The sequence below is a fragment of the Channa argus genome, chromosome 20, assembly GCF_033026475.1.
Source record: "Channa argus isolate prfri chromosome 20, Channa argus male v1.0, whole genome shotgun sequence".
In the NCBI taxonomy this organism is placed as follows: domain Eukaryota; kingdom Metazoa; phylum Chordata; class Actinopteri; order Anabantiformes; family Channidae; genus Channa; species Channa argus.
The window spans coordinates 21024686-21052610 of NC_090216.1; the positions used below are offsets into that span (position 1 = coordinate 21024686).

General features: G+C 39.9%; 1 protein-coding gene across 3 annotated transcripts in view; it reads left to right on the plus strand.

Annotated features, from left to right (window-relative positions):
* smg1 (SMG1 nonsense mediated mRNA decay associated PI3K related kinase) overlaps positions 1-27925 on the plus strand; it is a 75335-nt gene that overhangs the window by 32630 nt on the left and 14780 nt on the right. For 2 of the 3 annotated variants that reach the window (XM_067487433.1, XM_067487436.1), the window contains exons 14-40: positions 6116-6246; positions 7755-7916; positions 8322-8440; positions 8536-8623; positions 8713-8814; positions 8910-9050; positions 9803-10029; positions 10273-10472; positions 10827-10988; positions 11171-11325; positions 11456-11589; positions 11995-12306; positions 12602-12743; positions 12922-13072; positions 13936-14056; positions 14969-15217; positions 15329-15480; positions 20812-20947; positions 21481-21625; positions 22498-22636; positions 22728-22946; positions 23105-23285; positions 23431-23592; positions 24935-25152; positions 26481-26635; positions 26727-26949; positions 27135-27381. In XM_067487433.1, coding sequence (XP_067343534.1) covers positions 6116-6246; positions 7755-7916; positions 8322-8440; positions 8536-8623; positions 8713-8814; positions 8910-9050; positions 9803-10029; positions 10273-10472; positions 10827-10988; positions 11171-11325; positions 11456-11589; positions 11995-12306; positions 12602-12743; positions 12922-13072; positions 13936-14056; positions 14969-15217; positions 15329-15480; positions 20812-20947; positions 21481-21625; positions 22498-22636; positions 22728-22946; positions 23105-23285; positions 23431-23592; positions 24935-25152; positions 26481-26635; positions 26727-26949; positions 27135-27381 — 4573 coding nt within the window. The remainder of the gene's footprint in view (positions 1-6115; positions 6247-7754; positions 7917-8321; positions 8441-8535; positions 8624-8712; positions 8815-8909; positions 9051-9802; positions 10030-10272; positions 10473-10826; positions 10989-11170; positions 11326-11455; positions 11590-11994; positions 12307-12601; positions 12744-12921; positions 13073-13935; positions 14057-14968; positions 15218-15328; positions 15481-20811; positions 20948-21480; positions 21626-22497; positions 22637-22727; positions 22947-23104; positions 23286-23430; positions 23593-24934; positions 25153-26480; positions 26636-26726; positions 26950-27134; positions 27382-27925) is intronic. The other variant, XM_067487435.1, reaches the window with a different exon arrangement.

The window sequence follows — 27925 nt, forward strand, 5'->3', positions numbered from 1 at the left end:
CAGGCTCTTTAGCGAGTTACTGGGGCATCCTGAAAGTAGGGAATTACAGTAGCCCAACCTAGAAGTAACAAATGCATGGACTAGTTTTTAGGCATCACTTTGAGACAGGATGGTCCTAATTTTGGCAATGTTCCGTAGGTGGAAGAAGGCTGTTCTAGAGATTTGTTTTATATCTTAGGCAAAGGAAAAATCCTGGTCACAAACAATTCCAAGGTTCATTGCAGTAGTACTGGAGGCCAGACTAGAGTAACAATATGGTTGAACAGCCTATTTTGTGATATTTTTGGGCCCGAATAGTATAACTTCAGTTTTGTCTGAGTTTAGAAGTAAAAAAAATTGTGGGACATCCAGGTCCTTATTTGGCCACAAGTATGCTTAGTGCTATCATACTACAAATTGTCAACAAACACACATTACTGCTTAAGTGGAAAAATGGTTGTAATTGAATTTAAATTGGGCTGACAGTAAAACAAAAGCATGTTGTTGATGACAAATAAAATTCCATGTAAGTGTCAAGTTAAACAAAGTATGTATTAATAAGATGTATTTTATTGCATGTCAATAATTTCTCCGTATGACTCACTGGGGGCCTTAAAGCTCTCTGGGATGTTCCTCTTCTAACCGCTCATGGCATTTATCACAGAATATTGAAGATCTTTGAGAGTGAGAGGATTCCTGAGGAATGGAGGAGAGGTGTAAATTTAAGAACAAGGGAGATGTGCTGAGCTGTGGCAGCAGCGAGACAGAAAACGTGTGTCAAAGAGAGGGACCAAAGTGGATCTGTGAGGTTATATGGAGCATAGGTAGAGAAGGTGCAAGTACTTGGTCAACGGTTCAGAGCAACAGCAAGTATGGAAAAGAGATGTGGTGTGTGAAAGCAGGTTGAAACGGGTGGAGAAAAGTGTCAAGCATGTTATCTGAAAAGAGTATCAGCGAGAATGAAAGGAAAGGTATTAAAGACGGTGGTGAGACCAGTGATGTTGTTCGGCTTAGAGACAGTGGCACAGAAGAAGAGACAGAGGAGGGAGAGCTGAAGGTAGCAGAGCTTAAGATGTTGAGGTTCTCTTTGGGAGTGACGAGGATGGACAGGATCAGGAACAGTACATCAGAAGGACAGCTCATGATAGATGATTCGGAGATAAAGGCTGAGAAGCCAGATTGATGTGGGTTGGACATGTTCAGAGAAGAGACTGAAATTCGGTAGAATGATGCTGAGGTTGGAGCTGCCACGCAGGAGGTCTAGAAGAAGACCAAAGAGGAGATATATGGATGGAGGGAGAGAGGACATGAAGTTAGTTGGTGCGAGAGGAGTTGACACAGAGAATAGGGTTAGATGGCGGCAGATGATTCGCTGTGTTGGCCCTTGAAAGGGAACAGCCCAAAAGAAAATATTTATGACAGAATGAATTAATGAATTTTATCAGTTTTCAAAGACAATGTGTAAATATTAATTACCAAAAAACTGAATTATAACATACATTTCTATGTAAGACTTTTAAATTTTATAAAGGCAACTAATTGGATTACTAATTATCAGATTCAAACTTCCCATCAATTAATTTACTTTGGTTTATGCGTGGTCTTTGTTTAGCCGCACACAATCAAGTCGCAGACCTAATGTCATTGCTCTTGAGTGTAAACATAAAATGCATCCAGTTTAAGGTTTGTACGTCTGTCTGACCATGTGCGTCATATGAATGTAACATTTGCAGTGGAGTGGATGTAGGACAAGCAGTCAAATTTAGGCACAACGTGAACAAGAATAACACTCCGTTCTCTTCATGCCTACCTGCAAGACATTTAAAAAGAACATCTGATCAGTTCATCATTTGTAAACGTAGCATCAATAGATTTAAAAAATATTTATTTGCTTGTCGTGTTGGTATGGCAGCCCACCATGCTGTGCTATTGTAAGGAAAACACTGCAGTGTATTTGACAATTTGTGGATCACGTAACAATTTTAATACAACTGTGCTGAAACCCATTTTAAGAAGCCCTGGTGAAAGCTCTTGTTGTGGCTGGCCAACACTCACCGGTAGGAACTAAGTTGGCGTTCAGTGTCTTGCTCACGGACACTTCCACATGTGAAAGGGAGCCGGTGATCAAACCAACAACTGCGGGATTGGTGGACAACCACTCTACCTTCCTGCACCACAGTAGCATTCAGATATTCTTTTCCTCCTGCAACACGGTCACAATGGGTTTCCAAACAGGCCAAAGTTAGCAAAACACGAAAAAAGGGGGAAAGAGACTTGTAGAGGCAAACATCCCATCCAAAATTGTTAGCTGTTCATCCATGACTTGAGCCTAGGATGCAGAGATCCAGTCCTACATGCCTCTCTGCAGTGTCCTTACAACCATCACCCCCCCACAACTCCAACATACCTATAGAGACTGTGTCTGTTCCCCGACCTAAATTACATAAATATGACAACAAGAGGAGTTAATCATAATAACCTAATAAAAGTTAAGACTACTCTTCTTACAGAACAAAACCCCAAAACTATTAAATGTGGATTATTAAATATCAGATCTCTCTCTTCTAAATCTCTGTTAGTAAATGACTTAATAAGCGATCATCAATTCAATTTATTTTGTCTCACTGAAACTTGGTTGCGGCAGGAAGAATATGTCAGCTTAAATGAGTCAACCCCCCCAAGTCATATTAATTATCATGTTCCTAGAAGCACAGGCCGAGGTGGAGGAGTTGCAGCAATCTTCCATTGTAGCTTATCAATAAACCCTAGACCTAAACATAGTTATAACACATTTCAGAGCCTTACTCTTAGCCTTTCACACCCAAACTGGAAAACTCAAAAACCACTATTATTTGTTATCGTAGACCTTCCTCCAGTTTTTGATTGAATTTTCTGATTTTCTATCTGATTTAGTGCTTAGTACAGATAAAGTCATTATAGTGGGTGACTTTAACATTCATGTAGATGCTGACAGTAACTGCCTGAGCACTGCATTTAATTCATTATTAGATTCAATTGGTTTTTCCCAAAATGTAAATAAACCCACTCACTGTTTTAGTCACACGTTAGACCTTGTCCTTACGTATGGAATTGAAGCGGATAATTTAACAATATTTCCTCACAACTCGCTTCTGTCTGACCATTTTTTAATAACATTGGAATTTACAATAACGGACTATATAGCAGTGAGTGAAAAATTCCACCATAGCAGATGCTTAAGTGAAAAAGCTGTCAACAAATTTAAAGAAATTATTCTTTCATCATTTGCTTCACCATATGTTAATACAATGGAAATTAGCCACCTTAATGTTACTCCTGCACAAGTAGATTATCTTGTTGACAATTCTGCAGCCTCACTACGTACAATACTCGATAGTGTTGCCCCTCTAAAAAAGAAGGCAGTAAACCAGCAGAGGCGATCTCCATGGTATAGTTTACAAACACGCAACTTAAAACAGGCAACACGAAAGTTGGAAAGGAAGTGGCGTTCCAGAAAGTTAGAAGAATCTCATTTAGCCTGGAAAAATAGTTTATAAATGTAAAAAAAGCTCTCAGTGATGCCAGAACAGCATATTATTAATCATTAATAGAAGAAAACAAGAACAACCCCCGGTTTCTGTTCAGCACTGTAGCCAGGCTGACTAAGAGCCATAGTTCTGTTGAGCCTACTATTCCCTTAACTTTGAGCAGCAATGACTTCATGACCTTCTTTATGAATATAATTGTAGCTATTAGAGAAAGAATTCACCAGATCCTCCCCCCAAAAATTACAGATAGATCTTCATGTACAGCAGTGCTAGAGTCATCGATAAGGCCCCACTCCCTGTTAGACTGCTTTTTACCCATAGATCTCTCTGAGCTAACTTCAATTATTACCTCATCTAAACCAAAAACCTGTCTGCTAGAAACTATTCCAACTAAGCTGCTCAAGGAAGCTTTACCCTTAATAGATACATTCATATTAGATATCATCAATCTATCTTTAGAAACAGGCTATGTACCACAGGCCTATAATGTAGCTGTAATTAAACCACTACTTAAAAAACCCTGTCTTGACCCAGGTGTTTTAGCCAATTACAGACCAATATCTTATCTCCCCTTTATTTCTAAAATAATTGAAAAAGTAGTCGCAAAACAATTATGTGATCACCTTCATAGGAATAATTTGTATGAAGACTTTCAGTCAGGATTTAGAGTTCATCATAGTACAGAAACAGCACTGGTAAAAGTCACCAACGATCTTCTCATGGCCTCAGATAATGGACTCATCTCTATATTTGTTCTGTTAGATCTTAGTGCTGCATTTGATACCATTGATCATAACATTTTATTACAGAGACTGGAACATGAAATTGGAATTACAGGAACTGCACTAGGTTGGTTTAAATCTTATCTGTCTGATACAACTTCAATTTGTTCACGTTAATGATGAATCCTCCATGCACACAAAGGTTAGCTATGGAGTTCCACAAGGCTCTGTGTTAGGACCAATACTTTTTACTTCATATATGTTTCCTTTAGGCAACATTATTAGAAAACACTCCATAAATTTTCCACTGTTATGCTGATGATACCCAGCTATATTTATCTATGGAACCAGATGAAAATAATCAGTTAATAAAGCTTCAAGCCTACAAGACACAAAGGCCTGGATGTCCCACAATTTTTTACTTTTAAACTCAGACAAAACTGAAATCATAGTATTTGGGCCCAAAAATCTCAGAGATATGATGTCCAACCGTATTGTTACACTAGATGGCATAAGTCTGGCCTCCAGTACTACTGCAAGGAACCTTGGAGTTATTTTTGATCAGGATCTGTCCTTTAAGTCACATATAAAACAAATCTCTAGAACAGCCTTCTTCCACCTACGGAACATTGCCAAAATTAGGAGCATCCTGTCTCAAAGTGATGCCGAAAAACTTGTCCATGCATTTGTTACTTCTAGGTTGGACTACTGTAATTCCCTACTTTCAGGATGCCCCAGTAACTCCCTAAAGAGCCTGCAATTAATCCAAAATGCTGCAGCAAGAGTGCTGACTGGAACTAGCAAGAGAGATCATATTTCACCTTCACTAGCTTCTCTCCATTGGCTTCCCATTAAATTTAGAATAGAATTTAAAACCCTGCTTCTTACATATAAAGCTCTGAATGGTCAGGCTCTTTCATATATAGAAGACCTCATAGCACCATATCATCCCAGTAGACCACTTCGCTCTCAGAATGCAGGCCTACTTGTGGTTCCCAGAATTTCCAAAAGTAGAATCGGAGGTAGAGCCTTTAGCTATCAAGCTCTTCTCTTGTGGAACCAGCTCCCAGTTCAGATTCGGGAAGCAGACACCCTCTCTACTTTTAAGTCAAGGCTTAAAACCTTCCTTTTTAATAAAGCATATAGTTAGTTATAGTTATGCTGCCATAGGCTTAGACTGCTGGGGGACCCACCCCCCAATGCACTGAGCTCCTTTCCTGCTCTTGACCATCTCTCCTCTCCTCTCACTCCGCAATTGTCACCACTGTATGTCATTAATTCTGTGTGTTCTCTCCCGTAGTTGTCTTTGTCCTCCTCTGTCCCCCTCTCTCTGTCCCTTTCTGCAGGTGTCCCCCGGCTTTGAAGCTGTGTGTCTTCCAGCGTGCAGCTACTGGTCCTCCCAATCTGCCCGATGTTTTGTTGTCTTTCTGTTGCTCTGTTCTTTTCTCTCTCCCCTTTCCATTCACCCCAACCGATCGAGGCAGATGGCCGTCCACCCTGAGCCTGGTTCTGCTGGAGGTTTCTTCCGTTAAAGGGAGCTTTTCCTCTCCACTGTTGCCTATGGCTTGCTCCAGGGGGAATTGTTGGGTTCTCTTTATATATCTTTATAATCTTGACTTTATTCTGTAAAGTGCCCTGAGATGACTTTGTTGTGCATTGGCGCTATATAAATAAAGTTGAATTGAATTAAAAAAACATCCCATCCAAAAATGTTAGCTGTTCATCCATGAATGGCTGCAGGAAACTACAGCTTGTTCTCAACAACTGGTTGGTGAAGAAGCTTTAATTGTGAATCTGCATCAGGATGCGTTAAACATCATGTGACATCATAACATTATGTGGTCATGCATGCTAATAGTAAAATGTTTTTTTTTTTTTCCTGTTTAGATGTGGGCATTGTCTCCTACAGTCTTTGCTCTTCTCAGTCACAATCTAATGCTGGTCCACTCGGATTTAGCGTTCTACTATCCTGCCATCCAGTACGCTGTACTCTACACCCTGTACTCCCACTGCACCAGGTAAAAATACACCACTCAGCAGCCCTCTACCCATACATTCACATCATCCCGGCCTCTTTAGTTTATCTACAACACATCTAACATGAGCTCTCCCTCTGACTTATTCATTCCTGATCCTATCCATCCTAGTCACTCCCAAAGAGAACTTGAACAAATTAAGCTCTGCCAGCTCCAGCTCTGTCTCCTGTTTCTTCTTCAGTGTCGCTGGTCTCACCATTATCTTGAACACCATTCGTTTTATTCTCACTGATACTCTTATCTGATAACACACCTTACACTTTTCTTCACCTGTTCCAACCTACTTGGACACACACCTCCACCTCCTTTCCACACTCTCCATTCTCTGAATTGTTGACCCCCAAGTACTTGCACCTTCTTTACCTCTGCTCCCTGTAATCTCACAGTTTTACTTGGGTTCCTCTCATTCACAAACATGTATTCTGACTGGCTGCGGCTAGCCTTCATTCCTCTGCTTTCCAAAGCAGACCTCCACCTCTCTAGATTTTCCTCTACCTGCTCCCTGCTCTCACTACAGATCACAGTATCATCTGCAAAGATCATAGTCCACGGAGATTCCTGTCTAACCTCATCTATCAGCCTGTCCATACCAGAGCAAACAAGAAGGGGCTCAGAGCTGATCCTTGATGCAGACCCACCTCCACCTTGAACTCTTCTGTCCCGCCTACAGCACACCTCACCACTGTCCTAAAGCTCTCATATATGTTATGCATCACTCGAACACTTCTGTGCCAGTCCAGACTTCCTCATACAATACCACAGCTCCTCTCTCGGCACCCTGTCATACGTTTTCTCTAAATCTACAAAGACACAATGCAACTCCCTATGACCTTCTTTGTACCATCAGCATCCTCAAAGCAAATACTGCATCTGTTGTACTCTTTTTTTTTTGTTTTTTTGTTTGTTTGTTTTTGTTTGTTTTTTGTTTGTTTTTTAGCCATGAAACCATATTGCTGCTCACAGATGCTCAACTCTACCCTTAGCCTAGCTTCCACTAGTTTTTTCCACAACTTCATTGTATGTTCCATCAGCTTTATTCTTCTGTAGTTGCCACAACTCTACACATCTCACTTGTTCTTCTCTCTCTGCCTACAAACACACCTTCCTCCTCTCCTTCTTTGACTAACAATACCCCAATTTCCACTGCCACCCAGTAGGTCAACAACCCCAGTGGCGATCATTGTTAACCCAGGCCCAACCAATTGGGTGTAGGAATCATGATTTGCATGTTTAATTTAGCATGTGTTTTCCTTCAAATGCCCTTCTTGAAACAACACTCTGCATTTATCCAGACTTGGGACTGGGACAAGAAGATGTTGGCTTGTGCCCTCTTGTGGTTTCATTGTCAACGTATTACATTCCAGGGTTTTATTTGGTTTACTTTCAAAATTGTGACATAAAGACATGCTGCATAACAAAAACATTAAGCCAGTCTTGCTGTTCTGTGGCAGTTCTACTTAACTGGTCTTGTATCTCTCCTTTTTGCACAGACATGATCATTTCATCTCATCCAGCCTGTCATCATCTTCTCCCTCACTGTTTGATGGTGCTGTCATCAGCACTGTTACCACAGCAACAAAGAAGCATTTCAGCACCCTGTTAAGCCTTCTGGGAGGACTGCTTGCAAAGGAGCACCTCTACCCTGAGGCCAGGTTCTTTTTCTCACACATACAGAGAACATACACACATCACTCACAGACACGCAGTAAAAAGATTTGTGGGATTTTTCTTTTTCTGTTTTACTTTATGATTTTTTTATTTTTTACTTTTAATGAAAACCAGTTATAGCATACTTTCATTTGTTATTGTGTTTTGCACACAAAGCAGTTTTTTATGCTTAGCTATTTGATAATAATTTGTCATGAAAATAAAACTAAAAGTTAATTTCCAAAAGCTTAAAAAAAAAAAAGTTAAATCTTGGGTAACACTGGCCCGCATAAATGTAGAGATGTACAAAAAAGCAAGCTTAAAAACGCAACGCATTTAACATGCACTTCCTTTCATTAATTTGAAGAATGGATGTAATTGCTTTTGTACGGTTTGTTTTTTTTTTTTAGGAGGCTGCTGCTGACATGGTCACAGGAAATCTCTGTGCTGATGAAGAAGTCAGACACCTATAGCCCTCTCTTCTCCCTGCCCTCCTTTAACAAGTTCTGCAGGGGCCTGTTGGCTAATGGTGAGTCCTACATGATCAGCATTTCCAACAAAAAATGTCTTACCTTGTGTTTCAACACACTAAAGGGATATGGTGTCCTTGTTTTCTCTCAATAGCTTTAAATGAAGATCAAAGTATCTGCCTTCAGACCTGCCACAGCTTGCTGGTCCTCTCTTCTTCTTTGTCCACTGAGCTGCTGCAGAGGTGAACATCGTAGCTACATATACAAACCATATTTAAAATTTGATCTTCGTGATCTGTTAAATGTTTGTTTAACCTTGATTTGTATGTAGGTGTGTGGATGTGTGCAGAGTCCAGTTGGTCCACTCAGCAGTTAGAGTGAGGCAGGCCTATGGCAAGCTGCTAAGGACAATCCCTCTTGATGTGGCTTTGAGGTGAGGCCTAATATTTACCCAATGTACTTACAGTAAAAAGAATTTGTACTCCACAGTCCTAATCTATTTTTTGTGTGATAATTACTTGTCCACAGTAACCACAGCCACCCTGAGCTGAGAGAGATCTCAGTGGCCATCCGGCACCACATGAGCCGAACACCAAGCAACACCTTCCATCCCCAAGACTTCAGTGACCTCATCAGCTTCATCCTTTATGGAGTCCTGCACCGTGGAGGGTACATGTCATAGTAGCAAAGTGATCAGCTACATATAGTTATTTTGTTTAGAACAAATTAACAGGCCTTTTCCTTTACAGCATCAGAGGTAGAGATGACTAGAGTAAATCCCTTTCACATCAATTCCTGACAGTATTTACAGTGTCAGAAGAACCTGGTGTGGACATTGTCCAAAATTGTCATTTACAGATGTAACACACATTAACGAAAAACAAAAGGGTTTGTTTTTTTGGGTATGGGACATATGTTTTTTTATGTGATATGATTCCGAATATATGGAGTTTATGATGCACTTACAAGTTCATTAACAATAATGAATGACTGCGAAAAATGTGTGCTCTATATTTTATTTCATTTTATTTGGTATTATAAAACGACCATATGAGAAGCAAAGTTCAATTAATTGGGGTCTAAGCTGCTTGCTCACATTTTAGGCTGCAAATAGGTAGTTTGCAGGCGCATTAGAGCGAGGTCACATAGTCCACTAATTAATTGATCACGGATATTGCCATTCTGTTGGACAGATTTAATTTTTAATCTTTTTTTAATCTGTCACTTGTTAAAGTAGACCATCATGATTGAAAACCCATCCAGTACAGTCTAGGAACTTTGTCATTTAACAGAACACAATGGGTGTTCGACTACATGAATGCAGTAGTAAAACTGCTAATAATTGGATATCAGTATATGTGCACTATGGTATAATGTTATCAGTCATAGGTGTTCTAAACCTTACATGTCTGTATTCACAGGAAGGATCCTTGGCTGGAGCGTCTGTACTACAGCTGCCAGCGGCTTGAGAAGCGTGATGGCCGAGGAGGTGTCGATGGAAACAGGCCAGGTGTAGTGCCACGGGCACTGCTGAAAACTGAAGTGGTCCTGTGGCAATGGGCTGCTTGGGAAGCTGCACAGTTCACTGTACTTTCCAAACTCCGAACCCCACTGGGCCGAGCTCAGGACACGTTCCAGACCATCGAAGGTAAAGGCATAATATGCAGTGTGCATTAATATCTGGTCATATGCAGGCTACTATCACATTTTTGTAAACAAATGTAACAAATGTACATTTGATGTGACTTTCGCATAGTCTGTTATATGGGAACACCATTTCAGATATTTTTGTCACTATCTTTTACTAGATAGACGATGACGGGGAAAAAGTCAGATGGGACAGCAACACAATTGAAATCCCATATTTCTTATTTGTTTTCCTGTATTTCAGGTATGATTCGTAGCCTGGCTGCCCATAGCCTTAATCCAGAGCAGGATGTTGGGGCATGGGCTGGTGCTGGAGGTGATGGGGATGGTCACCACTCCAATCAGCTCCGTCTTGCACTGCTGCTTCAGTACCTGGAGAACCTGGAGAAGCTGATGTACAATGCCTATGAGGGCTGTGCCAATGCTCTCACTGCTCCTCCAAAGGTATGCTAGTAAAAGCTACATAATTCACTGCTTGTTAAACATATAAATGCCTAAAAACTTGACTATCAAGGAGAGATGCTGGGACCCGGTGCCTTTCCAAATAATGTCCATTCAGTTTAATTTACCACAGGTTAAATCTAGTCAAGGTGTAGAAGAATCTTAACAGCATTTAAGAGAAATGGGAGCTAAATTTCAATTGTTGCTTAAAAAGAGTCTGACTACTTATGTCAAGTCTGAAAAATATTTATACGGGGTCTGAAAACTTTTTGACACACACAAACGTGCTGAATCTGTTTTTTTGTTTGTGTCGTGTGTGTGTGTTTTTGTTTTTGTTTTTTCCTTTCACTGTCACAGGGCATCAGAACATTCTTCTACACCAACCGTCAGACATGTCAAGACTGGCTGACTAGGATCCGCCTGGCACTGATGAGGGTTGGTCTTCTGTCTGGCCAACCAGCAGTAACCATTCGTCACGGCTTTGACCTGCTTACAGAAATTAAAAACAGCAGCACCCAGGTCTGTATAAATACAGACTTGCATAAACTTTCCATTGAGCAATGTATATATTACAATTTTTGTGCAATAGTAGCTTCTTAGTTTAGAAGACATAGCGTACTGGCTCAAGTCTCTGTAACTTGTGCGCTCTGGTCTGGTGAACATCTGGTTAAATGATTAGGATGTTTTGTTGTGCTTGTCAGGGTCCAGAGCTTGAGGTTCCTCTAATGTTGCTGGTGGAGGCTCTGTGTGAACTGCGATGTCCTGAAGCCATCCAGGGCCTGGCAGCTTGGAGCCTCCTTACGACTGGCAAGAGTCTGTGCTGGCTGTCATCTGTCGCCCAGCAGGCTGAGGGACGGTAAGCAGCACCACAGTAACCCGGCTTTCTCACAACTCAGTGATACTTAGCCAAATCCTCCCCATTCACATGGATTTGGTTTATTGGATTGATTATTCTCCACTAAGTTTTAGTTTGTGTTTGTATATAGGTTTGAAAAGGCAGCTCTGGAGTATCAAGATCAGCTTTCTGCAGTTACAGGGATGGACTGCAGCATTAAAAGCTCTGAATGCTGCCTGCTCAAACTCTCAAGCAACACAAGCAGCCCCAAGCACACTGGCAATGGTAAAAAGCAAATATCCAAATTAGGTTCAGTAATACATTACGTTTTGGGGTTTATTTCCTTTTAATTCCCCAGTCATGTCTACACTGAAATTTATGAACAGAGGATAAAATTTAATCAAGAGATGAATGAATAACATTTATTTTATTTAAAGTTTAATTCTGCCATTAGGTGGAATCAGTAATAACCTACATTTGTAATTAATAAATAAATAAATGAATGAATGAATGAATGAATGGAGTAAGAATGTTTTTTGCAGCAGAGTCGGTATGATGTGTGAGTCAGTGTTTTAACTTCTGTTGTGGGTTAATTATTTCTTTTATAGTGTGCTTTAGTGTCTTGCCTCTATTAAATATTTAATGATAAAGTATTTTTTATTTGTTTTTGTGTTTATTTCTCTTCTGAAGGTGATAGCAAGAAAACTGTGCTGTTAAAGTCCAGTGAGTGCTCTTCTGAGATGGTGAACTTCCTCGCTAACAAAGCATGTCAGTGTTATGTGGCACTTTGTGATTGGGCCTCAGTTAAGGAGTGGCAGGCCACTGTACATTCCCTCAAACTGAACTCCACCAATCCAGTCAGCATCAACCTGAGGACAGATTTTAACTACATCCAGGCTCTGAGTCGCTTTGAGGAGGGAGATCTGGTCGAATGTGGGGCTCAGCTGGAGCTGCTGCCTGGAGAGGACTATAGCTCATTCTCCAACACCAAGGATAAGCTTGGTAACGTCTTTGATTCTTTGAAAACAATTAAATTTTATTATATTTAAATCAAAGCCATTGTCTAAACTCTTTTTTCCATATGGTGAGGAATAAGAATTTCTTAATCAGCAAATTTTGATGCAGTGTCAAAAGCTGACAATTGTAAACTTCAAAGACTTGAACTGTGCATTAGTTTATACATGAATGGTATCATTATTAAATTACACATTGTTACTTTTTATTATTTATTTTATTTCGGTTTTGCCCTTAAATATCTTAGCGTTTAAATATTCTGGCTTTTGTGTTTGATTCTCAGATCTGAAGAAGCTCCTGCCCTCAATGAGTCCTGATCCAACTGAGCTGCAGCGGGCCATCGAGGTGCAGCTCTTACGAAGTGCTGTTAGCGCAATGACGAAAGGCAATCAGCAGCAGGAGCAGAGGACCACAGCCAATCCAGAGTGAGTGTAGTTCTTGAAGCAGAAGAAACTAATTACAATCAGTTTCTGCTTTAGGGTTCTGAGGTTTTTCCGTATTCCTTACTTGTTTTACAGTTAAATATATATTATTTGTAATAAATATTGGGCTTTCCAAAGGTTATTTAGTCAGTCTTTCTGTAAATCCTGTGATGTTTTGTAGTACGTTGGTGCGTTGCCTGAAACAGACTGGACGAATATGCTTGGGTCCTCTTCGCCTGTCCACCCTCACCCTGTCTGATGCACTGCCCACTCTTCCCACCCTGCAGCTTCACTGCGCAGCTACCCTGGAGAACACACTCAGTGGACAAGAGGCATGTAAAACCTCACTTTGACTATATGCAATATAACTTGATTCAATGTACACATCTTTATGTGTTTGTTGGGATTTCTTTAGTTGTGTTTTGGTATAATAGTTTGCTTGGTTTAATTTAAGGAAATGAGAATATAACTAATAAAAGAGTAAATTCAAATGATCATTCTTCATTTGCTAAATATGGATAGTAACATTGTTAAATGACAGAGCAAGCTCTGGTTCACTTATTGATAGTTTTCAGTCACATGACTTGCACAAAGTTTTGGAGGGCGAAGCATTAAAAACTCCACTACAGACCTGTTAGTTTTGTGCACTTGCAATAACAGCACCTGTCACAGTATTTCAGCTACTAAAACTAGAGAAATTCATGACAGAGCATTGCTTTGGCAATGTCTACATATATAAGTTCCTCCACTTACACTGCCCCCAGGGTGAGAGTTTATAGAGGTACAGACATATTAATTTTGATGTAAACTAGTCAATAATGCTTCTGTTTTGGAGGTGATGGACAGGAAATTCTTTATTGTCAAAGCATATTAGTACAGTCATGGCTGAAAATATTAAATAAATTCCAGTAGAGAGGTGGAAGAAAGTCATTCAGGGTTAGAGGAGGTGATTGATTTCAGTTAAGTTAAGGGTGCCAATAATTTTGTCCAATGCATTTTCTGGGTTATGTATGGAATTGTATCAGATTTTTTTATAAAGACAGACTATAATATGATGTGCAGCAGATGAAAGCATTCTGTTGCTTTTCTTGTGAAAAATGTTAATCTACAGTTAAGAGTCTTCAAGGGAAACATATTGACCATTTTTATTGTTACCAAAAAAAGCTTGAGGTTTAATTCAACCCTTTGTTTGCAGGACTGTGTTATTTCTCTGTGCAGTGATGCTCTGAGCTCCTGTAAGCAACAGGATATTCAGCCTTTCCTTCAGGCCCTCAGATATACCATGTTCCAGAGACAACTCCTCAAAAAACTGAAAGGTAATTATCTGTGGCTAGTAATGGTGTTATGGTAGTATTTCTGACTTTGGAGAAGTAATTGTTTCATAATATTTACATTTCAAATATTTTCACAAATTGTTAGTTAAAAGACCATTTTCTTACTGTAATCATTTGCATTCAGACAAAGGCTGTTTCAGTTCACTTCAGTTTTTTTTTTCAGTTCACTTGGTGTCCTCCCATTGTCACCCAAAACAAGAAGGGGAAAGGCGTTATAGTTAAACCACTTTAACTTAACACCATTTACCTAATTCCAAACCTGTCGGCTTCAGATAAACGTTTGAATACAATTTAACACAGGGTGGGGACTGGTTCATTTAATACAGCAGTACAGTCAACTAAAAAAGCTAATTTTTGCAGTTTACTGAGACTAGAGACTACATCTCTATAAATTATGCATAACTCTATATTCATAGACTATCTAAAGGAGTCCCATTTATTTACCACACTCATATTTTTTCAGTGAACAGTAACTTAAACACACAAATACATTGTGTTTTAGAAGCACTCATAGCCAGTTTGCCTTTTTCAACAAAAGTGCAGTTAAAATGAGCTCTTCTAAATCAGCTCAGTGCAACTGTTCTGCTTTTACTTATCCTCTTGAATATTTAAATTTGATCAGCTGATCTTATTTGATGAATAGCATTAGCATCATGATGCTGCTGTAACAAATGTACTGTTTTTCACAAAAACAAAACTTGACAAAAAATCCTCTTGATTCACCAGTGAAAAGCAAAACATTAGTGGTAGGAAATATTGAGTTTCTCTCAGAAATGCTTGTGTGTAAGTGATCATTAATGTGTGTAAAATAAGGTTGAAATAAACCCAACCAGGACCATGTAAAAAATATTTTCCAAGTAAACGCTAATTTTTTCAATCTCAATTCTTGTCTAGGTTACTCTTCTACCATTGATGGCCACCTAATGGAGCTTTGTCTGACTGGAATCAAATTTGCCCGGAAAAAAGGAAACATTGTCCTGGCATCCCACTTGCTCAGCCAGTGCAGTAATGGCACACAAGAAGAGAAGCAGGAGCAGGATGATCTGAGCCAGACCTTCAGGCATCTCACTCTGGAGGGCACTCTAGGGGAAAAATGGGGACCAGAGCTCCAGATTGAAAAAGCCAAAGTTCTGAGAGCTGCAGGTGAGAAACAGACAACACTAAAAAGTTGACACAATGGTTGCCGGTGTACCCAGTTTCTAAGCATTCATGACCTGCCCAAGCCCTTATCTTTTTTGCCTAATCTGTTTTCAGGTCAGTCCATGAACGCTATGGAAATGCTGAGCCAGGCTGCTTTGTCCTACTGCCATATGGGAAAGAATGAAGGTGCTGCCTGTCGCTCACTGCTGACACTCTGCAAATGGCTATTGGCTGACTGGAAGGACATGACACCTCAGCTCAAACAGGCATGTCATCTGCATTGTTACTTTAGTGTGAATGTAGGTTCAGGGGGTGGCAGGGGCGTAGTTGGTAGAGTGGCCACCTACTGACCATAGCGTCAAGAGTTTGCGTCCCGAAGTTCCCGAGCACATGTCAAAGTGTCCCTGGGAAAGACACTGAATCCCCTGTAACTCATATCCCCATCCACAGCCATGCAGTGCCAGTTCCAAGCCCGGTAAAAATTGGGGAGTGTTGTGTCAGGGCATCCAGTAAAAAACTCTGCCAAATCAACATCTAGACTAATAATCTGCTGTGGTGACCCTGAACTTATGGGATAAGTTAAAAGGACTAAAAAAAAACTAAAAAAAAGTGTGTGAATGTCTGTTCACAGGACTACTTTTGATCAGCCAAATTCTTAGTGTGTCTAGTGTGAACGGCTCTTTTTAAGTAATTCCACTACATCTGTGCTTCTCCTTTCTTGCTTATGTACAGAGAGAAATCTGCCTAGAATAAGTTAGGAGGGTTTTTGGCTGTGGTCAACTTGACTGTCACAAATATGATGTCATTGGAGCCTTTTGTAGTTTGTCACACCGAGGCACTTCCAATAATGAAACCTCTAACTCTTATGAAAGAACCAGGGATTGTACTAGGTAACTTGTTGTACTACACCAGAAAGCTACTTCTGTGCTCAAGTATGTAGACAGACATCCTGACATTATCTTGTAGGATACCACAATTAAATTATTAAATAATTTTTCCACTCCACAATGGCCAGTTATCCAGGTTTTGAAGATTATGCTGCTTAAATTATTATTAAATTATGGTGCTCCCTCCACCATCCTTCACTGTGATGTTTTCATGTTTTTATACTGTTTCTTTTTACGCTATAGTAGTAATGTGTTCTTCTCATACAAGGCCATAGGGGCAGAGGTCTGAAAGACTAAAAAAATCTGAATAGCAGTTTAACCACCTGGATTCACTCAAGCCTTTAAAACCGCTACTTTTGAAAGAAAAACAAATTGTGATTGGTTACTACAATTGCTGCTATTGGTTACACTGGACCATTATAATAATAATAATAATAATAATAATAATAATAATAATATATTCTTTGGTGTGTATATATACTTTGGTAAACCTTTCCATTAAAATTAAGATCTAAAAATTATCTTTTTAATCTAAATTAAATGCATCTATAATAAGCCTAAGTATATCAAAATAATGTTTTAGACCCCTTTCCTTTTTTTCAATTTAAAATTCCACCCTGATACTATCATTTAAATTAAATCATTTTTTCCTCATTAATCTACACACCCTACCCATAACAAGAAAGTGAAAACAAAATTTTATTTTTTAAATGTGTATAAATTTCCTAAAAACTGACATTTTACAAGTATTCAGACCCTTTGTTTAGTACTTTGTTAAAGCACCTTTGCCAGAGATTACAGCCTTTTTGGGTATAACGCAATAAGATTTGCACACCTTGAATGGGGGAGTTTCTGCTATTCTTCTTAAAAACTTTTCTCGAGGTCAGTCCAGTTGAATGAAAACTGTTGGACAGCTATTTTTGGGTCTCTCCAGGGTTTAAGTCCTGGCTCAGGCTTTGTTACTGTAGAACATTTACAGAATTGTCCCTTAGCCACTCCTGTGTTGTTTTGGCAGTGTGCTTAGGATGTTTGTCATATTGGGAGGTCAACTTTTGGCACAGTTTGAGGTCCTGTGTTTTCATTGAGTATATCTCTATAGTTCAGCTTTCTGAACTCAGACCAGTTTCCCAGTCCTTGCTGCTGAAAAACACAAATGGCATCATGCTACCACGACCATGCTTCACTCTAGGGATGGTACTATGCAGGTGATGAGTGGTGCCTGGTTTCTTTTAGACATAATTTTTAGATATGAGGCCAAATAGTTAATTCGTCCAGTCTTTTTTCATTAGACCACAACATCTTTTTCTCCTCACAGTGTGAGAGTTCTTCAGGTGCTTTTTTGCAAACTGGCTTTCTTGTATTTTACACCAAAGAGAGGCTTCCATCTAGCCCAGGGGTGTCCAAACTTTTTTCACCAAGGGCCATGCAGTGAATTACACAAACACCCAGGCCACTCACTCGAGGTGAAGTATGTCTTGCCTCACCTGGTTTATTTATGTAAACTAACTCAATAAGCTTACAACACTGCTTTTCATGAATGGGATTTTTTAATAGAACAAAAAAGTTTGGCAGTTCATTCTCAAAACAGCTAACTGATTGCTTCTGGATGATGGTCCGTCTTGACAGACCATGAGGGGGTGGGGATATAAAATAAATAATAAATAATGTATGTTATATTTCAAGCTTGTTATGCAAGTAAGTTTGGATTGTTAACATATCAACTAATATTTGTTTTAAAAATGCTATCAACATAAAATGATAGCATTTATTAAGTAATAGGGCTTAGTAACACATAAAATGTGTAATATATTTTTAACTCAGGGGAACACGGTTGCGCTCATTGGCAACAATGAAATTGCACTTTGGCCTGCAGGATTGCTGGCAGGTCCGGAGTCAGTTTTGTGGTCGAGATGCGAAGGACATCAAGGAGATGGTCAGTGGTCATTTTGGTTCTCAATCTGCTTTTGTTCAGCGTCATTTGAGAAAATGTTTTTCACATTTGTATGCTGAGCTGAACAGACTCATCCTTCTTTTTCTGTGGCGTCTCATCAGAGGAAACTTGGCTTCTTCTAAGCTCCGGTAGAAGTCAGGTAAGGGGAGAAGCTCATGTTGATTCTTCAGAGAATCATCACACTGCATTTCTATAAGTTCTAATTGTAGACTTTCCTCTGCTTCTAATGCATTTATCATGAAGGGAGTTGTGAACAGCTTGATATCATTCTCAATGGTAGAAAATCTGGGAAGCGCTGAGAAAATTCTGTCATGAGAGATGTGATCACAGACACATATTTCCCCTTTTTATCAGAGTGATCGGCCTTTGAAAACTCATGTGATTTCGGACAGTGTGGGTAAGTGCATGACATTGAAGGTGCGCAACTATGCCTCACAGTCGGAGCTTCACACAGAATGCTTTCATGTGTGCATGAAGCTGCGGTACAAGTTGGTGTTTGCCTTGTAGGTTTTTGTTGAGGTGTTCAGTGAGGTCAACTAAAAACCCCAGGTCTGCCAACCATAGAGGGTCACTCAGCTCGTGAAGAAATTGCTCCTTTTCTTTCAAAAACTGGTGGATCTCTGATCTTAGAGAGTAAAACCGCCGAAGAACAGCGCAACTTAGCCAGCGCAGTTCTGACTGGTAGAGCAGGTCCCCATATTCAGCATCAACGTCAGTTAAGAAAGTTGGAAATTCTCTGTGGTAGAGTGCTCGTACTCTAATTATGTTAGAATGTGTCTTAAATATGTCTTTTCACACTCACACAGTTGTGAGTTCTCCTGCACCTTGGCGCACACCATAGAGGCCATTCCTTTGCGCTCGCCTGTCATAGCTGGAGCTCCATCCCTTGTAACTCCACACAACGTGTCCCCTTTAAGTCCTATCTTGTCAATTGCTTTTGATACAGCATCAAAATTGTCTTCACCCATTGTGGTATTTAGACTTCTGAGATCAAGCAGCTCCTCCATAATGCAAAAGTTATTGTCGAGTCCCTGCAAAATAATTAATAACTGTGCGGTATCTGTGGCGTCTGTGCTCTCATCACATGCAATGGAGTAGAAATCAAAAGCACACATTTGGTCTGACAGTTTGTTTTATGTTAGCTGACAAGTCTTGGATTCGCCTCACAACTGTGTTTCTTGAAAGGCTAACTGTCGACTTTCTTTTGGGCACATTATTCCTATGACTTTAGTGAGGCACTGTTTTATGAATTCACCATCTGAAAAAGCCTTTCCATGCTGGGCAAAATGTTGAGCTACCTCAGAGCTGGCTATTGTGGCATTTTCTTGAGTTTTTTTTGGCAGAGGAAAAATACTGTTGTTAAGTTAGCAAGATAGTTGTCATCTGCTTAACCTTCTGTTCTCCTTAGACACAAGTGTAGGACGTAGGTCTCATGTTTGGTTTTGAAGTGACGTCTTACATTGTACTCCTTCATCACTGCGACACTCATTACAAATCAAACACACACTTTCGCTTGACTTTCATGAAGAAGTATTCATTTTACCACTGTCTGAAAGTTTCTACTAGCTCTCTTGCATTTCTTTGGTATTGTCATTTTCAGTGAGCTGTGGATAAATTTTTCTTTAATTTTGTTTTGTAGAGGAACTGCCTTGATCAACTCAGTAGCTCCACCTAGAGTTAAAACCAAGAAATGCAATACAGCCAGGTTTCATGTGCGGGGCCATATTCTGGTATATTTTTGGAATTTGCTGCGGGTTAATTAAAAATGGATCACAGGCCGCAGTTGGCCCATGGGCCATAGTTTGGACACCCCTGATTTAGCCACTCTGCCATAAAGAATGCCTTTATTTTTATACAGCAGAATGAAGGTTGTTTTTTTTGTTTTTTTTTCTTAGAATTCTTGCAGCATGTACCCAAGTGGCCCATAGTCACAGACATTCTACATCTGTGGCTCTCCCAATGCCCAATGTGAGATGAATTAAGTGCTGTCTGTAGGTCAGCAGTGTTGCCTACATGCACAGAAAGTAACCTTTTTCCCCCAGATGTAGTTATCTATGTAATGTCCTTTTGTATTCAAAATTAACCAATCTACATGTCTGCCTGCATGTAATGCTGCAGAACTTGCCATCTTCTAAATCCAAACAGTGCAATGGCTGCGTTCTGCATTGTACCTTTGGACTTGACTGGGACCCACTATAATTCAGAATAGCCTTAATATTAATTTTTTTCTCCATTTGTAGACAGTAAGTCTAACTGTAGACTGATGAATATCTAACGTCTTTGAATTGGCGCTAACCCTTCCCAGCAAAATGCAAATCAACAGATTTGAATCATAAGTCTTTTGAAATCTTTGGATATTTAATTGAGGTGTACTATAAAGACAAACTGTCATGTAAATGGGAAACCTTGTTTTCGATATTGGGGTAGGGGATTAGACAAACTCCATTACCCAGGTAGAATTTTATTACACTTATTTGGTCATGTTGGGATGTTTCTCTGTCAAGTAGTTGCTATCAAGATGGTAAAAATAGAAGCCTAGCACTGGAAATTCACTACAGTAGAGTCTTTTTTTTAAACAAACTGGTCATGCAGTCCAATATAGACCATAAACCACCATTTGGGAACCACTATATAAGACACTCATATTTAAATGTCAAACATAAAACCGCTTAATCTGCGGTGATGTATTGCTCTTGAAAACAGGTATGCACTGGGCATTGATATTTTTGAGGATAAACTGGTGATGTTTTGTTTTGTAGGTGGTAAAGAAGTCAGTAGCGGTAAACTCTTCTAATGCTGTGGGTAGCATGTCACCTCTTAGCCGGAATGTTGCTGCATTGCTGGAGCTTCCTCTTGAGGACCAAGGCATTCCCCACATCACAACTGAGACCTCGGGTAAAATTTACAAGGATACCTTAACATACAACACATGGTGGTAGCGAGGAGGAAACTCGTTATAAATTGATGTTTTAGTTCATGTTTAGGAAAGAAAACATACAGAATGAGTGCTTTAGGATTTTAACAACTTACAAAACAAGATTTTGTAGAACACAGCATGTATGGATCACTTTGTACCCCACCATCTACAGAGTAATGGTAACAAAGCATCAAACTCTAACACTGATATTAGGTCTGCAGGTCCTAATGGGGAGTTTAACCAACTCTTCGGGGGCAAAGAAAGTAACTTTTTAAAATGACACAAACCATTTGCATTTTATAATTTAATGGGTAATATATAAAACAGAGGATTTATTTTAAAATAATGGCGATACATTTAAATTAAGTCATTGGTAGATTTTTCTACCAATTTTCTTTTTAAACTTCCAATATCTTGTATAGTTTGTAGCATGCAGTTTTTAACCAAATGTATACTAAACTTGTCAATGTCATTCTAGCTACATTTTAATCTTTTGGTCTTTCCTGTATAGTGAGTGTAGGCGTTGGAGAACCAGAGTTTGTTTTGGGCCAACTCTACCAGCTCTCCACCAGCCTGGCTCCAGACGTGGCAAAGTCCTGGGCTGCCCTCGCCAGCTGGGCTTACCGCTGGGGCAGGAAGGTGGTGGATAATGCAAGGTTAGTGGATCTATCGGAGTACATGTATAATTAGCAGTGTTGAGCTGTATGACTGGGGACAGTTAATTATACTGTTATTAACTAAATAATGTGCTGTTTTAGTTATTGATGGTTTAGATGTGTGGATTTTTGCACACTAATTTTTTTCAGAATTGCACTACCGCACTGAGAACGGCACTACCTCACTTTATTGCCTTTTTTAAGAACTGCACTACCTCACCTTTATTGCCTTATTGCTCTTATTTTGTTTGCTCTTATTTTTATTTTATTTTTATTTTATTTCTATTTTTTTGTCAATTCTCATTTTACTTACTGTGTGACATTTAGAGTGGAGGGCAAAGTAAGAATTTCATTGTACAGGGAAACATGCGTTCTATCTGTGCATATGACAATAAACACTTTGAATCTTGAATCTGAATTTAACCCTATAGTAAGTTTTAGAATTAGAATGGCTTGTATTGCCTTTTTTTTTATTTTATTTTTTTATGGTCTGTTTGGCTTATCCCGTGAGTTCAGGGTCTCCACAGCCAATCCTTCTCTGCATGATGATTTGGCACAGTTTTTACGCCGGATGCCCTTCCTGACGCAACCCTCCCCAGTTTCTACCGGGCTTGGACCAGCACTGCACAGCTGGGGAGGGGAATGGGCTGGTAGGGGTTCAGTGTCTTGTTGAGAGACACTAAGACATATAGCCGGGACCAGGGATCACACCACTGACCGTGTGCTCCGTGGAAGACTGCCTTACCAACTGACCTACAGCTGCCCTTGTATTTTAGGGCCCATAATCCCCATCATTTTTATTATTATTATTATCTTCTGATTATTATTATCTTCTATCTTCTGACAAAAATTCTCCTCTTATTTCTCTTCAGCCAAGGTGAGGGATTGCCTCTTCTTTCTGGGGAAAAGAAGGAGATAGAAGAGCTTCTGCCAGCAACTACCAGTGAAGAAGACAAGGAAACAATCTTCAGCATTCTTGGACAGGCCATGTGTCGCCCTACTGGTATACAGGTAGTAAATTGTTTTTGATGTGTTGATCATCGAATCACTCATCTTTGTGTTGTCTAAATTGTTTTGATTGTACTCCTCTGTTGTGTGTGAGGATGAGGACATGGCTCTACAGCAGGAAGATGATGAGGATGACATGGTAGATGTGATCTGGCGGCAGCTCATTAGTTCATGTCCCTGGCTGGGAGATGCAGGCCAGACTGTCACAGATGGTCTGATCCAGGTTTGGAGACAGGTAGTGGACCGCATATTTGGCCTCTACCGGGTTTCCTGCCAAGCCTATTTCACCTTCCTTAAGCTCAATGCTGGACAGGTGAGACTTGGAGACTACCCCTATATGCAGCATTGTTAGATTACATTGTATGAACCAGATTAGTCTAAAGTAGCATATTGCTGTTGACAAACATGTCTTGAAGTGAAGGGCGCCCTAATGTTTATTTCTAAATCCACAGTGTCTATTGTGTGTTTTAGGTCCCTATAGATGAAGATGACCCCAAACTCCTACTTTCCTGTCACAACAGCAAACAGAGCAATGACGATGTAATTGTCATGGCAACATTGCGTCTCCTGCGTTTGCTGGTGAAACATGCTGGGGAATTGAGAGAAGGGCTTGAGCTAGGCTTAGCCTCGACCCCTACAGCACCCTGGAGGGGTACGTGTTAGTACCAAAAAAAAAAATGCGTTACATGCAATATCTGAAAATTTGATCAGCTCCAACAGCGCAACACTCGCACCGTCTTCATACACTCATCAGTTAGCCCTTACTGCAGCTTTTTATGTGCTTGTGTCCTTTTCAGGTATCATTCCTCAACTTTTTTCCCGTCTCAACCATCCAGAGGCATACATTCGACAGAGCATCTGCAGCCTTCTATGTCGAGTGGCCCAGGACTCCCCACATCTCATTCTCTACCCAGCCATTGTGGGTTCACTCTCCCTCGGAGGAGAAGCTCAGAATGCAGGTATTGTTTAATTCTGTTGAGTTGGTTATGTGCTGAGCTTAAAAAGTATGGAAATATCTTAAAGGCCTAAATATGTATCATACATTTTGTTCTCATTGTCTTCACTGCTAAATAACTAGACGCTCAAAGTATATAATTTTTGCTTTCTTCAACAAGAAAAGTCAACAAAGTTGACTAAACTGGGAAAAAAACGATGTTGCATCCAAGTGAAATTAACAGTTTTGTGGCTTTATTGACAATGGAAAATAGTACTAATGCCAGTGCAGGACTCCAGCCTGCAACTATTTAGTTGAATTTTGAACAGTGCGATTAAAACTTTATAAGTAGGCTCACCTATGTGTATTCAAATACACCCCCCATATTTTATCATCATTAAATGTTGAGGGTAGGTACAGTTGAAAATGGGAACGCCTGAAAGTTTGAAGCAGCTGTCTAAATGAAGGAGAACATGCTCAGTTTTAAAATATTGTGTGGTAAATTAGGCTGAATGGTTCCGCATACATATGGTCACTTTTTTGTTTTAGCATCTTCATAGCAGTTGGTGACAAAGTTATTATAAAAGTTCATCTTTGTTTGACAAGTGTTTTAATTAACTGCTTGTCTTGTTGTTATACTTGGGAAACATTTATTGTGCAGTAAATCAAGTATACAAACTTCACTAATATCTCACCTTTGGTGGGATGCCACCTGCCTTCTGTCTTGAGGAGCTATGCTGCATCCTAACCCACTTACACAGAGGGGAGAAAGAGACTGCATTATCAGCACCAGATCTGTAATTTTACATCTCACTCACCAAGAAAATGCTGATTCCTATGTAATTTGAGTGCAATGGTGCACTCAAATTACTGTTTACAACATTCTAATGTTCAGTCACATATGAAATGATCAAATTCGCATTCACAGTGTGATTGCATAGCGCATGTAAATACAATTATTTTTCTTAGTACAATTCACTCTTTATTTTTATATCGTAATGATGAAAATACAGTTTATTGGTCAGCACTACTAAACTTCTACAAAAGTTGGAAGTAGTCATCAGAAATAATACACTGTTGTCATAAAGGGACAGCAACAGTACTCCGGTAGGCTTTGGCAATTAACAATGCTCATTTGGTACTAAGGGGCCCAAGGTGCACCAAGATTAAAAAATACAATATAGTCTTGTGTTGCATAACAGTTTAAGTGGTGCACCTAAATGTTGTGCTGGTTCTACTAAAATGTTTGGAGCCCCAGTGAAGGAACACCAGTACTGGTGGAAAAAAGGTTGGTCTGGAGCCCTGCTGTGAAACCAGTAGGAATGTAAATATAATGGTTGTGGTCATTGCTAATGATATGTTGACAGGCAGCAAATTGCCTTCAGCTCTGCCCACCTTCCTGGGCAGCATGCAGGGAGCAGACCTGGGTGGAGAGGAGGAAGAGCAAACAGAGGGTGGTGGACATGGAGGTGGTACAGAAGAGCTGACAACCTTCTGCTCAAGTCAAGACCAAGCCATGATGCATGATTGTTACAGCAAGATTGTGGAGAAGCTGTCCTTAGCCAACCCCACCATGGTGCTCCAGGTAGGAGGGTTTACACAGTTAATTTTCTAATGTGTATTAGTTTGCAGAGGTGTTAACAAGTCACGTTTTGTCAGTCGAACTCAAGTCTTATTGTATGGGTGTTCTCTCATTTACTGCCATACAGGCTGTTTCAAACACTGCATGTAAGAAATTCAAAGTATGATCATTGATTGTGTATTACAGTATCAGCATTGCTTAGTTGTTAAATTTAACAACTGTATTTAAAAAGTACTCTGAGACATGAAACTCTTGTATTGATAGCCTGCCTAGAAATATCTCAAATGTATTATTAAAAAAGTACTCCATTTACATTTAGTCATTTAGCAGACGCTTTTATCCAAAGCGACTTACAAGTGAGGTACAAGGCAGCAAAAATTTAAGTCAAATCCATGCTAAAAAAAAACGTTTTAAAAAAATCTCCAGTAGTGCATATTTAATGTTTAAGTCATTATTTCTTGTCCATTAATGTAAAAATAGGTTTTTACAACTGCAGTTGGCTGAGGAGTAGCTTTATTTAATGTTTTATATTTTTCTCTATCTCTGTAAATAGTAAGAAATGCAGTCAGAAGCGCTCAAGAAATTAGCAAAATGGTGTCCAATTTACTGTAGGTGTGTGACAGCCAGCCTATTGCTATATTCAATTCAATCCAATTCAACTTTAATTATATAGCACCAATTCATGTCATCTCAAGGCACTTTACAGAATAAAGTCAAGACTATAAAGATGTATAGAGAGAACCCAACAGTTCCACCTTCAGCAAGCCCTAGGCAACAGTGGAGAGGGAAAAACTCTTTTTAACGGAATAAACCTCCAGCAGAACCAGGTTCAGGGTGGTCGGGCATCTGCCTTGACCGGTTGGCGTGAGTGAAGAGGGAAAAGAAAAAGAGCAACAACAAAATAATTGTGCAGGTTGGTAGAATCAGTAGCTGCACACTGGAAAACACACAGCTTCAAAGCCCGGGGACACCTGCAGAAAAGGACAGAGAGAGGGAGACAGAGAAGGAGAAGGACAACTACGGGAGAAAACACACAGTTAATGTCGTACAGTAGTTACAATTTTGAAGTGAGAGGAGAGACTGGCAATATGCATGTGTAACTCTCACAATATACTGTGTATCAGCTGCACTATGGAAAATTATTTCATTATGCTCAATTTCCCTTTGGCAGTTTATTTTCCGTTAGTACTTTAAGGGCCACCAGTGTGCACACAACCACTTAGTCATCAAAAAGATACTCAATCCAGGACAATATCTGTCAGTGTAGAGTTTTTATCTGCTCTGACTCAGTTATCTGAAGATGCTGCTAACTGGTCCTGTTTGCTGACCAGGTCCAGCAGCTGGTGGGTGAGCTGCGCAGAGTCACCTTACTGTGGGATGAACTGTGGTTGGGAGTGTTGCAACAGCAACACATGCATGTCCTACGTAGGATTCAACAGCTGGAGGATGAGGTCAAAAGGGTGCAGAACAACAACACCCTGCGCAGGTAAGGTTCACCTACTTACAGCTAAGAAGCTTAGTCAAAGTAACAGCTAAAATGTGTTATTTCATTTACCTTTGTCTTTGTTGTGCTGCAGGGATGAAAAGATTGCCATTATGCGTGAAAAGCACTCTGCTTTGATGCGTCCTGTGGTATTTGCCTTGGATCATGTCTGCAGTATTACAGCAGCTCCAGCAGAAACACCACATGAGACCTGGTTCCAGCAGACCTACGGTGATTCAATCACCTCTGCCTTGGAGCGCCTTAGAAACCCCACCAACCCTGCCAATCCTGCCAGCAGCTGGCTGCCCTTTAAACAGGTGTTTTGTTTGTTTGTTTTTTGTCTCTCCTTCTCTCTTGAAGGACCTATATGCTGTTTTGCTAAGTATTCCAGACTGATCAGTTAGCACAGATGTAGGCTTATTAATATTTATGTACACACAATTTTGATTAATAAATATTGAAACTTTGCAAGTTGATCATAAGTTTTGTTTTTGTTGGTTAGATTATGGTGAGCCTGCAGCAGCGCGCTCAGAAGCGAGCCAGCTATCTGCTTCTTCTCGATGAGATCAGTCCTCGCCTGGCATCCATGAACACAACAGAAATGGCTCTGCCAGGTGAAGTGTCTGCAACAGATGCCGTCACTATACAGAGTGTAGGCAACACAATCACCATTCTACCCACGAAGACCAAGCCGAAGAAACTTTTCTTTCTGGGCTCAGATGGACGCAACTATCCGTACCTTTTTAAAGGTAGGAGACCTGCTCATATCATAAGTGATGAAAGACACTTAATCAAAGAATCAATTCTGTGCTTTGTATTCTCACAATGGTTCTGGTAAAAATAGCAGTACAGTGCATCCAGATATTATTCACAGCATTATTCCAAAATGGTTTAAATTCAAAATTTTTCAAGAAGTTTGTTTGAAATCCGCAAATTTATAATTTAAAAAATGAAAAAATCCCATGTACAGAATCATTCACAAGTATTCCTTTGCTGCCATTAAAATGGAGCTGTGGTGCATTCTGTTTCCACTGATTATCCTTGATGTTTTTACAACTCAATTGGATCCCACTTGGGGAATATTCACTTGATTTGGAAAGGTATACACCTGTCTATATAAGGTCCCACAGTTTAACAGTGCATGTCAGCACAAACCAAGCTATGAAGTCCAAGGAATTGTCTGTAGACCTCCAAGACAGGATTGTATCCAGGCACAGATCTGGGGAAGGAACCACCAGGACTCTGAGTGGGCCGGCCAGCCAAACTGAGAGAGAAGGGCCTTAGACAGGGCTC